General features: G+C 38.8%; 3 protein-coding genes across 3 annotated transcripts; 1 reads left to right on the top strand and 2 right to left on the bottom strand.

Moving 5' to 3' along the window:
• The first annotated feature begins 210 nt into the window (after window positions 1–210).
• LOC103971811 (uncharacterized) lies at window positions 211–654 on the top strand. The gene has a single exon (XM_009385939.3). The coding sequence runs from the start codon at window positions 310–312 to the stop codon at window positions 589–591; it is 282 nt and encodes a 93-aa protein (XP_009384214.2). The 5' UTR covers window positions 211–309; the 3' UTR covers window positions 592–654.
• Window positions 655–1,251: 597 nt separating this feature from the next.
• On the bottom strand, window positions 1,252–3,714 carry LOC135586781 (transcription factor bHLH103-like). The gene is made up of 7 exons (XM_065172806.1): window positions 3,405–3,714; window positions 2,949–3,330; window positions 2,748–2,861; window positions 2,608–2,673; window positions 2,458–2,523; window positions 2,308–2,358; window positions 1,252–2,231 (listed from the first exon to the last, which is right to left on the bottom strand). The coding sequence occupies exons 1-7, from the start codon at window positions 3,632–3,634 to the stop codon at window positions 2,082–2,084; spliced, it is 1,059 nt and encodes a 352-aa protein (XP_065028878.1). The 5' UTR covers window positions 3,635–3,714; the 3' UTR covers window positions 1,252–2,081.
• A 3,479-nt stretch (window positions 3,715–7,193) lies between these two features.
• On the bottom strand, window positions 7,194–11,666 carry LOC103971809 (probable proteasome inhibitor). Its single transcript, XM_009385937.3, has 9 exons — window positions 11,435–11,666; window positions 11,018–11,204; window positions 10,787–10,933; window positions 9,587–9,664; window positions 9,318–9,395; window positions 9,208–9,239; window positions 9,068–9,128; window positions 8,875–8,952; window positions 7,194–7,702 (listed from the first exon to the last, which is right to left on the bottom strand). The coding sequence occupies exons 1-9, from the start codon at window positions 11,595–11,597 to the stop codon at window positions 7,633–7,635; spliced, it is 894 nt and encodes a 297-aa protein (XP_009384212.1). The 5' UTR covers window positions 11,598–11,666; the 3' UTR covers window positions 7,194–7,632.
• Window positions 11,667–15,146: the final 3,480 nt, after the last annotated feature.

Raw genomic sequence — 15,146 nt, 5'->3', positions numbered from 1 at the left:
CTTTATATGGCAAATACATCGCCACGATTGGTATTAGATTTGCACCATCGAGTCATAAGCGGATCAGCAAGCATAAAGAAACAATATAGCCCCTGGTATCGGGGAAGATGGCAGTGGGAAGCTCAAAACCAGCAGCAGCTCACCCCTAGTTTTCCTTTCTTCCCATGCCTTCTCTTCTCATCATCATCGTCCATATATTGGCTACTCGTCCCTTCCTACTTCGGCATCTAGCTGAGAGACACACACACACACACACGTCTACCACCACTACAATCTTCTGTGCACTCGACTTCCTGCGAAGAATAAAGCATGGGTTGTGCAGGCAGGGCTTCCTTGGCGGCTGCAGCAGCGAGCATAGGCGCCGTGGAGGCGCTCAAGGACCAGGCCGGACTGTGCCGGTGGAACTATGCCCTGCGATCTCTGCAACAGCGGGCGAAGAGCGGCATGGGGTCTCTGTCTCAGTCCAGGAGAGCGGCATCATCCTCCTCCATTGATGGGAGGGGAAGGTGGCAGGGGGGTGATGAGAAGGCCAAGCAATCCGAGGAGGCACTGAGGACGGTGATGTACTTGAGCTGTTGGGGTCCCAATTAGAGAGCCTTTTTGTGGTGCTCTGTGTAAATCTATATTATTCAACCATTTGTTCTGAGTTCTTCATGCATTTTGCCTATTTATATTGGTATGGAGAAGCATGAAGTGGGTTGATCATGTTGCAGAATCCATGGCCTCGTGTTGCAGTTCTACTCTCTTATCTAATCTGTTCCTTTCAAGCCAATTGTGTCTCAAGGATGCTTTTGTACTTCAAATCCTCTCTCTCAGCAGGATTTTTCTTCCTTGGCTTTAAGCAGTATTCCAAGAGAGAGATTGTGATATGCTAGGTTGGACATTATATAAAAGATATTGATGGGAATTCCTGTTGGATAAGTTCATTATTGTTCACAGAAAATAAGCAATCACAAAATTACAATCTGATTTATTCTCTTTCATCTTCAGTTTCCTTTTGTTTATTTCTCTATCCTCTTATTTGGAAGATGTTCTTTACTCTTGCTAAAAACAAAGGTGAGTAGTGTATCAGCATACATTTATATACACTACTTCCATCAAAATCCATTTTCACATCTCTGATTGGCAACACAAGAAAATAGATATATATCTTTGCTAGATGGCATGTGATCTTAATAGATTCTCTGTTTCTTTAAATGTCGCATGATTATAGCTTTTGAGGGCCCCAAAAAAATCTAATACATTCGAACCTTCAAAATCTATATCTTTATGTTTGTGTCATTAAAATTTGACTGTCTTTGGACATATTCATGACTAAAGCAGAGAGAGAGAGAGCCTGTGATGATTGAGGTGAACAAAGAATGCAAGAACTATATATATAACATGAACCTTTGATGCACTTCTAAAGGCAACCTTCATAAGGAACAATAATGAGTTGTTGCCAGTGGTGACATGAGGCTTCCAGTCCTTTAAATTGCATACAGCACTTGGAACTCCCTTAGATCAACTTGCTGCGGAGAAGGCAATACCACAGAATGCAACAGCATCATATTACCATCATGATTGCAGCTTCATACTATGAAGTGTAGACAAACTTGTCAGTCACTGTGATTAGATCATCAGTTTCAGATGAACCAAAATGCGCATCCTATAATTGAGTTCTTGAGTGACCTCATCATTGTTTCCAGGTTTACTTTCTACATTCCTCATGAACATCCTGCAATCATCCTAAACTTGATTGGATTCATCATGTAAATTGAGAGACAGAAGGTGACAGAAATGCCAAATACTAGCTCTTATTACTCCTTGTTTTCAATAATATTTGTTAGGACAAGAAAGAAAGAAAGAAAGAAAGAAGAAGTAATGGCAGCTCTTCTACAATCAATTCACACACAACAAATGTACTTTTAATCCAGCCTTACATCATTCCCCTCTCTGGGTCACTACCATTCTTCTTCCTTCCTCTTTACTCTCTCTCTCTCTCTGTCTCTCTCTGCACTAAATTTCCTTCGGTCTATCCTTCCCTACCTGTGTCTGTAGAGGAGTTGTTCTTCCACTCCTTCTACAACGACCCTCTTTTGCTACCTAAAGGTTCCTATGAAGGGAGGGGTCCAGAGATCAGTAGGGATCTCGTTAGCTACAGCAAATGTGCTCGACATGGGAACGAGGCACAGCCCTCGGCTTCTGAGGTCTTGATTCTGTTCTCCAGAATCCTTCGATGAGTCCAGGCTCTGCCAAATGTATTACCCAAAGCACTTGCAATCAGGAAAACATGAAGCAAGCAATCGAAAGAGAATTCTTGGTTACCTTCACTTGCTGCATTTGATGGCCATTCTTCAGATACGGCGCACTCAGAACCTGAAACACACACATAAATGTATGATGCACTTTTAAGACGAAGATGATGATGATCATTGGCTGCCTGCTTAAGAGGAAGATGATGGTGAAGAGTCTTACGCGGACTTGATCGTGGAGGAACTTGATGTATTCGATGGCCTCTTGCAGCACCGAAGCAGTATCGGTCTGTAAACAGGAGTGCGTGCATTCAAGTTTCTGAAGGCAGAGATCCACACAGCAGTGTTCCAAGAAATGAAAGGAAAGCTTCACCTTTCCAAATGGCGAGACCAGTTGTTGAAGTGCAGTGATTCTGTCGCCTAGCTTCTCCTTCCTGACCTGGAAGCACAGTAGCTTAAGGTTTAGCTCTCCCTAAGAATCATATATAGAAAGAGAAGCGAAGAATCAAGGACCTTAAAAGTTGGCAATGGCGATGGTGTCTCTGTCCTTGCCTTCTTGAGTGCTGGCTCGCTGCCGTTTCTCTTCTCCATGGTTGAGCTCGAGCTCCTAATAACTCCGGCAGTCGTCTACATACAAGCAACACGAGCTCGTTTAGCCCCATCATGTACACCCTGAGCACTTGTAGAAGAAGACGTGATGGCTTCCACACTCACCTTGACGATGAGATTACTTCCGTCGCCCGCGGACGGATTCCAGAAGCAAGTCTCGTTGGAGAACTGCGGCGATCGAGCGGATGCCGATCTCTGCAGCTGTTCGCGATGGTCGTGAAACGATCTTTGCAGTCTGCTGTCGGGTTCGAGAAGTCCTGGTAACAGCGTCGACGAAGGTAGCTCGCAGGACGCGTTTGAGCTCAAGACGTGGTGGTGGCGGTGGTCATGCATGAAGCTTGGGTTCATGGTCTTCAATGGACTCCAAGTAGAATCCTCGATCCCGGAGTGTCGCTGAACGCATGGCCGTGAGATGACCTCCTCTTGGAGCAAGCCATGGAAGCCCCAGCTGGTGTCCTCTCTCCCACCATTGCTGCTGCTGCTGCAACTGCAACAGAACGTCGTCGTCACTTCCATGATCCGACCTCTGATAACCCTAGAGGCGATCAAGAACATGCTTACAAGAAAGGCTGGCTCCACTCGAGGGAAGGGGACGAGAGGCCGAAACCCACCGTCGCCGGAGCCGAGACTTGGGGGTTCGAGATCAACTGGGCCTCGAACACGTCCATGTCAGCGGCGGTCGTCCATCTGAAGCTCCCACCGAGGTCAGCCACCTCGGGGACGGGCGTGGCGAGGCTTGCGGCGCTCCACCAGCTTCCAGAACTGCCTGGTCGGAGCTGATGATCCGACATGGATCTCGGTGGATGATCTCCTCCTGCTGCTTGATAGACTAAAGTTCTTCCAAGGCTTGATGGCAATAGTAATCGGGTGGTAGTGCCTGCCACTTATATAAAGCGTTAGAGCAGCTTGTGGAGCCGATGAAGCAGCAGAAGAGTGGATGAGAATGCATCACAGTAATGCTTCCTTCTTCTTCTTTTTTTCTTCTTTTTCTTCCTTTTTCAGTGATTCTACTCATCATCTCAGTCTCAATCAAATCTTGCTTACTGTACCTAATCTGATTGAAATCCATGATTTATCCGATCACAACTCATTGTAATCCTATGAAGTTGTTCTTCACAAGGGTGCAGTTGCTGCCACACAACCCGATCCCTACCTACTTCTCCCACTCAATTCAGTGGAAGTCAGAGCGAGGCATGCGATGACAGCAACTGAGAGACTATTCTTTAAGGGAAGAACACAATAAAAATGTGGGAGAAGGTAACCCAAAAACCAAGTCAAAGACTACTCCAACTTCAACTCACAAAGGTGACTACTTGGAATGGAAAAACAAAACATTACTTTATCATATTATTTCTTTTGCAAATTATATATATATATATATATATTTATTTATTTATTTATATTTAAGTGGCCACAGGCGGCGCGACCTCGCTGACGCCACAGGTGGCGACAGATCGCGGGAAGTCAACGTAGGACCCAAAGGACAGCACGCGTGCCGGCCATCGGCGAGTCAAAAGGGCGAAGGTGAATCGAGACACGCGTCGGAGTCGCTACAATATGCGACAAAAGCTTTGACTGCCAGAGATATCTCGGATGGCGATGAACCGTGGTGGTGAATTCAAGATTGAATGGTTTGACTAAGTCTCTCGTCAAACCATATATGATCTTTTATCGTCGAGATAAGATTGGATTTAAAGATGGTTATTGGCTTTCGAGGAAGGATTTGGCATGGAAAGAGCGAGGAATTTGGCTGCCACGATGGGTAGAACAGGACACCGGAGAGTCAACCTAGTTGCCATCGTGTGACTCTCCCGTAAGCATGTTGATGTGTAGAACTTGATATAATATCAAGAGAATAATCTATAAAGCCAATAAAAAATAATAAAAGATAATATGGTTGGGTACTTTTAAGGATAGTGAGAAAATTTAAGTTGTATAAATTCATTTGAATTAATCTAAATTTAATCTTCAATTCCCTTGTATACTCCTTATATAGACCTCTCAATGTGATATTTATAAAATAATAAAATTATAATTTTTCTAAAAAATATTTTTAAACTTAAATTTTTTATTCTTTAATTACAATATCACGATCCGAGTCATGATGGGCTAACTAGTCTATCAACTTCGTTTGGTCTAAATCATTGATCAAAATGTTTAAGCTGAAGTTAATAATAATAGACTCATCAGACCTTTATAAGTCAATCTTAATTTTATTCACTTTCGATGTGGAACTAATCAGGGAGGTTACATATCATATCTCTATAAATTTAAATATACTTTTGCCAGTAAAATTGGTTTGTGGAACATGAATAAAAATTATTAATAAAAAATATAATTAAAATTTGAGAGTTGCATGGTCAACTACCCCAAGAATGCTTGGAAAGCTCTCGGAGAGAGAAGGAAATAAGCATTTATTGAGTTTTGTCTATTATGTTTTCAACAAATATGTGTATATGTTTTCTTATTTTGATTTATTTTCAGTACTCTATATAAGTGAAGTGAATCGAAAGAAGTTCTAATTCCATTTAATTAAAAAATAAATAAATAAAGTTTCCTTCATTTATATGTTGGTAATAATGATGTCATTGTGATATAAGGATAAGAAGTGATTCTGCTAGAAGAAAAGGAGAATATGCAATTACAACATATGGGATACAGGCAATGGAATAGAACGATATGGAATTAAAGTCCATAGACATGTCACAATCGATCCAAGTGCGAACATGGACAAGGATCCAATATTTTGATTAGTTTTTGAGTCAACATAGTTTCCACATGCATGCTTAAGGTTCATTGTTAATCACCGCAAAAGAGTTGACTTGATTCCTTCTCCACATGATACAAAATCTAGTAGATTAACCCTTTGGATGTGATGATATCGATCAAGTATCTAAGATGATATTAGAGACTTTTCCAGGTCATGCAATAAAATAATAATAATCTCCAAGTATAAAATATTCATGACTTAAGTCTCTACATGTGATAACATTAGTGAAAATTAATGTTTGTTTTGTTATCTTCTGTTAAGACAGGAATAGGTTTCTTTGTTAGATGGCACAGATGTAGATCAGTTGTTGGACTGGTGATGCACAGATTACATCAGCATGTGGGAAGGCTGGTAGTAGTAAAAATAAAAGAAAAAGAAGAAAAAGGAAAAGGATTGGCAGAAGGTAGTGACCATGAGACCATCTTGTCTTGAAGATTCTTTCAGACTCTCTCATGATGTTGAGGAAGAGAACTTTGAACTGCTGTTCAAAGTTGCTTTCTCCTTGGCATCATTGCTGTTTCTGAATGTCTATATAATTTGTTCCTTACTGTTTTGTCCCCACACATCTCTCTCTCTCTCCCTCTCTCTAAGAACAGTAGGATTGCTTTGCCAAAAAAACAAAGGAATTGCTTTACTTAGAACATGAAAAGTAGCATCATCAAAATACTTATTTTAGTACCACCATGTTGTGCCTTGTCCTCTTTAAAATGGCTAAGTAAGCTTAGAGAGAGGGATTCCTGGGTGAACTGTGCAAAGCAGAAGCAAAGGATAACATGAACAGGCACCAAGTCATCTTCTTTAGTTAAACAAAACTGGTTGAACCAGGCTGTGTAGCATAAATAATTCAACAAACTCCCTCCAAGAAAGCATTCTGTCTTCTACAAGGGGGGAAGTGAACACAAAAAAGGAAGAGAGAGAGAGAGAGAGAGAGAGGGCTGTTATCACATACTACCAGTTACATCTTTCTCATCCATCAGTGGCTCCTTTATTGAACATTTTGTGCAGACACTCACTACTTGAATGGAAATTGCACTCTTCAACAAAGTAATGGAAATCATGTGCCTTTATACTTTTCATTCTTTTCAGCCATTACAGTAGTTTAAGTTTGTTCCTACACCTTATCCATGGACACAATCATGTCAAGAAGGCAACGACAACAAACTAATTGGAACTTTGAGTGGCATCAGATCACCAAAAAGTAGGATTCTATTAGATCTGTGTAGTTTGACATCCATACACAATGAATGATCAGTCCAAGAAGGAAACAGCATGGCCTCATTTCTCGATATGACACTAGCTGTTCAATTTCAAACAAATAAATTGAACTGACAACATTTATATAGAAATATTCAGATGACTTGCTTGAAAGTGTTTGATGAAACTTGTGGAAAGCTAACAAGCACTAGATTGACCCACCATTTCTGGCAAGAATGCATACCCAACCGACTTGCAGATTTATTTGAGATGCTACAAGAAGAATTGATTAGTTCAACCCACTTCTCTGAGCAGGTCATTACATCTCAATCTGTTTGTGTTAGATGTGCTGGAGGTATTAAACCCAACCTTCAATCAAACAGTCCTGAAAAATAAACACATTCACAGTAGTGAAAGTAACCACCATTTAGTGGAAGCTTACATCCAAATACAGTTGATTGTTCTCAATTACACAAACGAGGCTATGAATGGTGGCACTAGGATCTGTGAAGAACCTGCAAAAACCACCGCATGCATCCCAACAGACACAAATGCCACATCCTCTCCCAAGTTTGAAGCAGCGGAAACTTGGATCTCAGAAACCCTAGAAGCATCAAATAAATTACATACACATGCCCCTCGGCAGCTATGATGTGACCTACTAAAAATATATACGGTCAAAGAAATTTACATGTGAGTATCCTGTAGCATTATAGTTCGTAAGGGAAAAACATCAACAAAATGGGAAAAACAGCCGACTTATTCCAGTGTAAAGGACAACCAACAGAAAGTCATGCTAAATGTCCAAGGTTTTACACTATTCATCTATATGTAATCAGGTCCCTGGAAATGCTCAAGATCTGGATGAGCGCCACCGCCTGGCCGACGTGGTTGCCTGCACAAATGAAAACCACATGGCTTGTATAATAATCATCCACAAAACTAGGTGCAACATAACAGGTAGCAAAAATTTTGGAAACAGATCCATGTAAGCACGTTCATGATAATTAACTACTTGAGGGTCTTGTTATTATAACTAAATACACAAACAATGATAAATATCAGAACTGAACTGATCATTAACCTGACCAAGATTCACTACGCTGGGTCACTGTTCAGACTAGTGGATCAGTCAATAGTCCACAGATCTAATAAATGTTGAACCCTAAACCATATTCTAAAATTATGAACTATAATGATTCTCATTTTCTGCATTTTCTATTTAAAAATATATTTTTATTTTTCCTTTTTCTCCTTCCCCCTCTTTCATTTCTTCTCCTTCCTATGCTCCATTTCTCCTCCTTCCTCCCTTCTTTTCTTCCTTTTTTTTTTTCCTACTTCCTCTGATTTTCTTTCCCTTTTTCTGTTTCTTCCACTCTTCCCCTTGATATCATCGATAATCGCAAAGGAGTCCCATGACAATTGGGCTTTCCTGATGAGGGAAGATTGCAAGGATTTTTTTTTAAACTATGATGTTGACATTACTCAAATATCCCTTATTATGATTCAATTTGATTTAGAAATTGAGGATATTATTTTCTTTTATGCATATTGAAAAACCAACTTATTCCTCAACTAACCGGGTCGGTTCCTTTGGTTATTAAAGAACCAGTCAGGTTAGTGAGTCCAGCCTTTTTTTTTTGACACATCCAAGCTTTTAATAGAACTAGATCAGCGTGAGAGCTGGTTAACAGTCCTTTGCGGTCGGATTGGTTGGCCTGATCCAATCCAAAATCGATAACTATGCAGAATTGAAAACAAAATCTTACATTTTTCTATATTCTTCAGGCTTTGATACCAAGACATTAGTCCAAATGTTGTCTGTTATTATGCATAAAATCATCAAGATTTTATTATTTCAACTTTTCTCTCCCTATGGTCAATTGGTCAGTCTTGAACTAGATCAGCCGGAGATTTTATGTATTAAATTATAACTATGTAATGTATCCTTCATTACATCACCACAGTAATGACAACTTCCTAATAGCTAAAAAATATGCAGGTTGTGCATGATTAATGCATATTTTAGTTTCCAATTTCTTATTATCAAATAAAAAAGTCATATACCTGATAAAACGGGCAGGCTCAAAACCAGGAACATCCGGAGGGCCATAAGGGTCAAACCGAGCACCTGGTGGCACACCCCTGTTATAAGACAAATTTATCAATCTTTATATCCAATGTAATATTATTTTAATGCCAAAAAAATGCACGACTAGCAGAAGTTTAAAAGAAGAGAGAGAAAAATTATTGCACTCACGGAAGGCCACCAAGAAAGCCAGCACGTTCATCGGAACCAAAAAAGCGTGGATCATTTGGTCCTGTAGCAAAGAATCAAAATATTACACAAGAACACGAGGAGAATTTAGTAACATTTTTTTAGGGAGCTAACCAACGTACCCACAAGCATACCACCACCTACACCAGAGCCTCTGCAGCAGAAACTTACAACAATTAGAGAATGATGCATGCCAAAGCCAAAAAAGTTGCAAAGGGAAAAGAATCGGAACCTATGAGGATAAAATCCAGCACCAGGGCCAGGATAGAGATCACTAATTCCAGTTGAGGGAATAGGTGGATAAACAAGACTGCAACATCAATGAAAAACAACAAATACATAATGGACACAGAGTTAACAATACTGCTTCACAGAACCAATTGACATTAACCAGAAACATCTTACTCAACAGAGTCATGTAGAAGAAAAGAAGAATTAAAGAAGAAATGACAAATAAACAAACAGGACAGAATGAAAAATATATTCGTATCCAAAACTTACCCACGAGAATAAGGTTCCTGGTGTCTAGGAACTGTCACAGAAGGTTCACGGATGACACTTTGTCTGGATCGATCACCGCTGTCAAAACCAGATGCTACTTGAATCAAGAAGCGTATATTCCAAGCAGATGTAAAGCCACCAGTAATTCGTATAAATCATTATTTTAATATAAAGCATAAATTTACAATAAATTTGCATTTTTGAAAACTTAAGCACATTATCTAAAAAGACTTTTTCAATGGAAGCATACCCTAACACAACAAGAGGACAAGTTACATTCTACCTGTCTTTTCAAAACTATGGATCTTAACGATCAGCTAATATCTCTTTATTACTTAAAAAAATCTTTAGACAAATTTGACAATAATCGCTATAATGACCTTTCACATCCCAATGCTCTTTGCAAATGCAGATTCAAAAAAAAAAATGATGCATAAAATTAGTACTAACTCAATTAAAAGTCTATTTGAATGGGGTAAAACAACTCATGAGACAGAATAACTGATACATCAAGATTTGGTTATATTATGGAGAAAATGGTAATGGTTGAACTAATTTTTCATCACGTGCTATTTGTTGTTTTTTGCACAACAATTAAACCTACTTATAAAAGTACATTGTTATATGGAGTACTGTGTTAGATAGCTTGCTAATATGACCAGATTCATGATCTCAAATTGAGTGCACTAGCTACGACAGTTGATATGACAAACCTAGCAATCTTTGTTTGTTATAATTGCCAGAATTCATGGCTCTAATATAATGTCTAGAAAAACTTTATTTCCTGATTCACTTTATTTGGTGACAGCAGGACTCACATCACACAGATTATCACATTTGGCAATTTCTATGGAACTGTTGAATAATCACTGGACAAATGGCTTCAGCCAAATCATGGGTAATTGACATAACTTCAAATCATTAATGACATTGAATACTATTTTACTGCATGGTTATCAGTCTCATATTTGTATGACCATACTATTCAAAACTCATCATAATAAGTAATTTTTCCAAAGAAATATTTTGGTAGGACATCTAAGGCATCTAAATTTATGCTCTTCTTGGTGGGATTCATCATAGTTAATTTATAGCTCATAACACAGTTACAACAGGACAAGTTTCATGGAATCCATGTCTATTAAGCTGACAATTGTAGATGGTATCTAAAGGGACGACAAAAGAAATAGTTTAATGTACCTCTTGGCTGATGAAGAGCTCTCAGCTTTGGGCTCTAACTTGGCCAGAAAACCAGAACACAACTTGTCCACCAGGTCCTTGAGATTCTTATACACTGCCGCATAGTTGCTGGTTTGCTTGGCAACATCAGACAAGTAGTCCTTGACGCTGAAAATGAACAAGTAAACTAATAAATTTACTATCTTCAAAGAAAAAAAGAACACTATGCTGTCTACTAGGATAGAAACATACTTGATTTGGAGATGGAAAGGCTCTTTCCCTGGTCCACTGAGATCCAGGACATCAATGGTGAGCAAATCACCTATAGGCAAGCACTTCACCAACACAGTCTTCTTCGAGCCCTTGTCAGTTTTCATGTACACAAAGGCATAAGCATCCTCCAGCTCGTTCCATCCATCGATTCCTACCTCTTCCTCACCTAAATATAAGCAATAAAGAACGGATTATCCTATACAAGTTCGTCAATTCTTAATTCTATCCTGCAGAACAAATACTTGAAACCCTTACCAACCTAAAAGCAACTTCTTTTATTCCTTACAAGGCAAAAGGAGACATTAAATAGCAGGAAACAAGAACAAATTTGAACCAAAAATCTAGTTTTGATCCGCAAAAGAAAGAAACAAGGCCAAAATATAAGGAAACACGCACCGATCGGGGGGTTCTCGGACAGGGCACCAGTGCCGGTGGCGATAAGGGAGAATCCGGCAGCGAGGAAGGAAGCGTGGACGGCGAAGGCGACCTTGTCGTGAGGGTTCCGGAAAGAAGGACGCGAGGCCCTGATGACCGCCATTACCGAGCTCTCCGACGCCATCTTTTCGCACCACCGTTTTGGGGAACCTCAATAGAATTGGGGTCGAATGACACCGACGAAGACTAAATAGGGTTTTGAAAACTTGGTTAAAAAGATAAGAAAAGGGCCGCTTAACGGATCGGAACCGCGTCGAACGACTTTTGATCCGATTGCCAATCGGATCGTTTGCTCTCGACCCGTAATCGAGTTTATTTGCAACAAATTTAATTTTTATTTATCATTTTTCATTAAATTAAAATTAAGCATCTTAATTTTTTCTAAAAATATATTTATTAACTAAATCATAATTTTTCTTAGCAAAAACGAATTGCATTATCTTATTATTTAAAAATATATAATCTAATTTTATATTATAAAATGATTCATTGTTGATGTTTTTATAATTAGACTAAACATTAAATCAGTTTGCAATCAAATCTTTAACTAATTATATTAGGATCTTGATAGAATTTGGATCAAATCCATCACGACACATAAGAACTAAGACTTTAAGAACTCCGAGGTGAAGAAACAAAAAGGGTCCATTCTCACATCGAAACTAATCGGCTACAGTGAATTATATTATTTTATTATTTAAAATAATAATATAAATCGATAGTGTCTATACTATATAAGATATAAAAAAGGAAGAAGTGTGATCTTAAGGTTGTTACGATTTGAGATTGTCTTGTCCACATTAAAAGACACGACCCCGATAAATTGGAATTCGGGATGGAACGGTGCAAGTTCATAAGATACCCCAAGGAAACTTGTGGGTATTATTTTTATTATCCCAAAGACCAAAAGATTTTTCTTGCTAAGAGACAGTGTTTGTTGAGAATGAACATATTCTTAGCGGAGATATTCTTGGGAGCATGATAGAGTTGAGCGAGATTTGAGAACCTATCTCAGGTACCATTCCGGAGACCGAGTCTGTTCAGGTACCTGACACACAAGTTCCAATTTTATGCAGGTCTGGTAGAATATCGTATCCTCTTGAGAGACATGTAGGACATATTAGTGGAGAGGACACTCAGGATGTTGATTCTCAAACCTACGAGGAGATTATTATGAGCATAGACTCCGGGAAGTAACAAGAAGTCATGAATTCTGATATGAAATCTATGTAATTCAATAAGGTTTGAAACCCTGTTGATGCATCTAAGGGTATCGTACTTATTAATTATAAATGAATCTTCAAGAAGAATATCGGAGTAGATGAAAAAGTGGAGACCTATAAGGCAAGGCTAGTGGCTAAGGGGTATCGTCAAAGATAATAGGTTGACTATGACAAAACTTTCACACTTGTAGCTATACCGAAATTCATCTAAATTATGTTAGCTATTACAGTACATTATGACTATAAGATTTAGTAGATGAACGTAAAGACTGTATTCCTCGATGACAACCTCGAGGAGGAGGTGTATATGATACAGATTAAGAGATTTTAGTTTAAGCTGAGTCTAGATAAGGTATACAGGTTTCTTAAGTCCATTTATAGACTAAAACAAGCTTTCCAAAGTTGGAACATAAGATTTGATGAGACGCTCAGATCTTATAACTTTGTTAAGAACGAAAATGAGCCTTGTGTGTACAGGAAAGTAAGTGGAAGCGTAATCACCTTCTTGGTGTTATATGTGGATGACAACCTAATCATTGGAAATAATATAGGAATGCTCTCCACGGTAAATACTTGGTTATCTAAACACTTCTTCATGAAAGACTTAGGGGAAGCAGATTATATTTTGGGGATTCAAATATATAGAGAGATTCAAGAAGATGCTTGACTTATCCTAATCTAGGTACATAGATATCATTATTAAAAAGTTTGGTAAGAAAAAAATCTAAGAATGGTCTCAGACCTGAAATTTTACTTTCTCAGAGTATATCCACAAAAAAAAACTCTTGAGGAAAGGACAAACATTGATAGGATACCCTATGCCTCTATGATATGGTCTATCATATATGTTATGCTATGTATCAGGCCTGATATGGCGCATGCTCTGAGTGTCACGAGCGGGTATCAAGTGGATCCAAACTTTGAGCACTGGAAAGCGGTAAAGTGTATTCTTAAGCACTTAAGAAGTACTAAAAATCTTTTACTAGTATAAGGAAGAGATAATCTCTAGGTTGAGGGCTACACAAACTTGAGTTTTCAATCCAATGTCGATGGTCGAAAAGAAAATCTAAGGGTGACATCAAATGCGCAGTGGAAGAATAGAAAACAAAATTTTCATATTTCCCAAAAGGTGTTCGTCGTCCTATGAAGATTAGTACATAAAAACATACAAAAATAAAAACTACGTGTGAGATAGTTATGTTATCTAGGGAGATCGTATATCCCTAAAATCCTGCAGATTTGTGAAAGAGGATAAAGGAAGTCAAGTGTCCTCCTCTCTAACGGTGATTCACACTATAAGGGCTTTTGGTTCTCTCATATTTATATAGGCCCTTGTCAACTTAACCCTAATGATCTTGTCTTATTGGGTACTAAATCTTCATCCAACTACCCAAGCCTCTTAAATTAGTTAATCTCTATCCAATAATATCTCATTGGCTTATATTGGATATTATTTATAGGATACAATAATTTAGGGGCTTATTGGATATTAAATAAGATAGGGGCTCCAACGAATATCTCATATCCGAACCTCTACTCGTCGCAACACATATCATATGTGTGTGACCCTCTAAGCCTAATATCGAGCTGGTCATAACTCATACCTATCAAAACTCCTTTTGACTTAGTGAATTATTATCTCCATAATAATTCACTCAACTCACCAACTATAGACGTACTAGGTGTAAGGAAATCTAGGGGCAACATCATATGCGCAACGGAAGAACAGAAAACAAAAACCTAAAATTTTTCGAAATGGTGTTCGTCGTCATGCGAAGATTTATGCGTAAAAACCTGTGTAACTTAAATCCACGTATATTTACCTAAGGAGATCGTATATCCCTGAATCCCTACAGATTTGTAGGAGAGGATGAAGAATGTCAAGTGCTCTCCTCTCTAGCGGTGATCCACATAGTAAGGTTACGACGACGCTTCTCAAATTACTGTCTAAATCTCCACACCTGTTATCCGAGGAGAAGGGGAGAGGAGAATAGGAGGTGGCAACCAAGAAGCCTCTAGCCTATGGGCATTTGGTTCTCTCCTATTTATAAAGGTCCCCTATCAACTTAACCCTAATTGATCCTATCTTATTGGGTATTTGATCTTCATCCAACTACTCAAGCCTCTTAGATTCATGGATCTCTATCCAATAATCTCTCATTGGTTCTTATTGGATCTCATCCATATGCTCCAATAATTCAAAGGCTTATTGAATATCTAATAAGATAGGGGCTCTACCGGATATCTCATATTCGAACCTCTACTCATCGCAACGCATACCATATGTGTGTGACCCTCTAGGCTTAATATCAAGCTGGTCAAGAGTCATACCTATCAGAACTCCTTCTGGCTTAGTGAATTATTATCTTCATAATAATTCACTCGACTCATCGACTACGAACGTACTAGGTCACAGCCCCCAAATGATACAGGGGAATCCAATCATTTCG

The sequence above is a fragment of the Musa acuminata genome, chromosome BXJ3-11, assembly GCF_036884655.1.
Source record: "Musa acuminata AAA Group cultivar baxijiao chromosome BXJ3-11, Cavendish_Baxijiao_AAA, whole genome shotgun sequence".
NCBI classification, from domain to species: Eukaryota; Viridiplantae; Streptophyta; class Magnoliopsida; order Zingiberales; family Musaceae; genus Musa; species Musa acuminata.
Note: the sequence above shows the minus strand (reverse complement) of the source record. Positions and strands in the feature narration are given on the sequence as shown.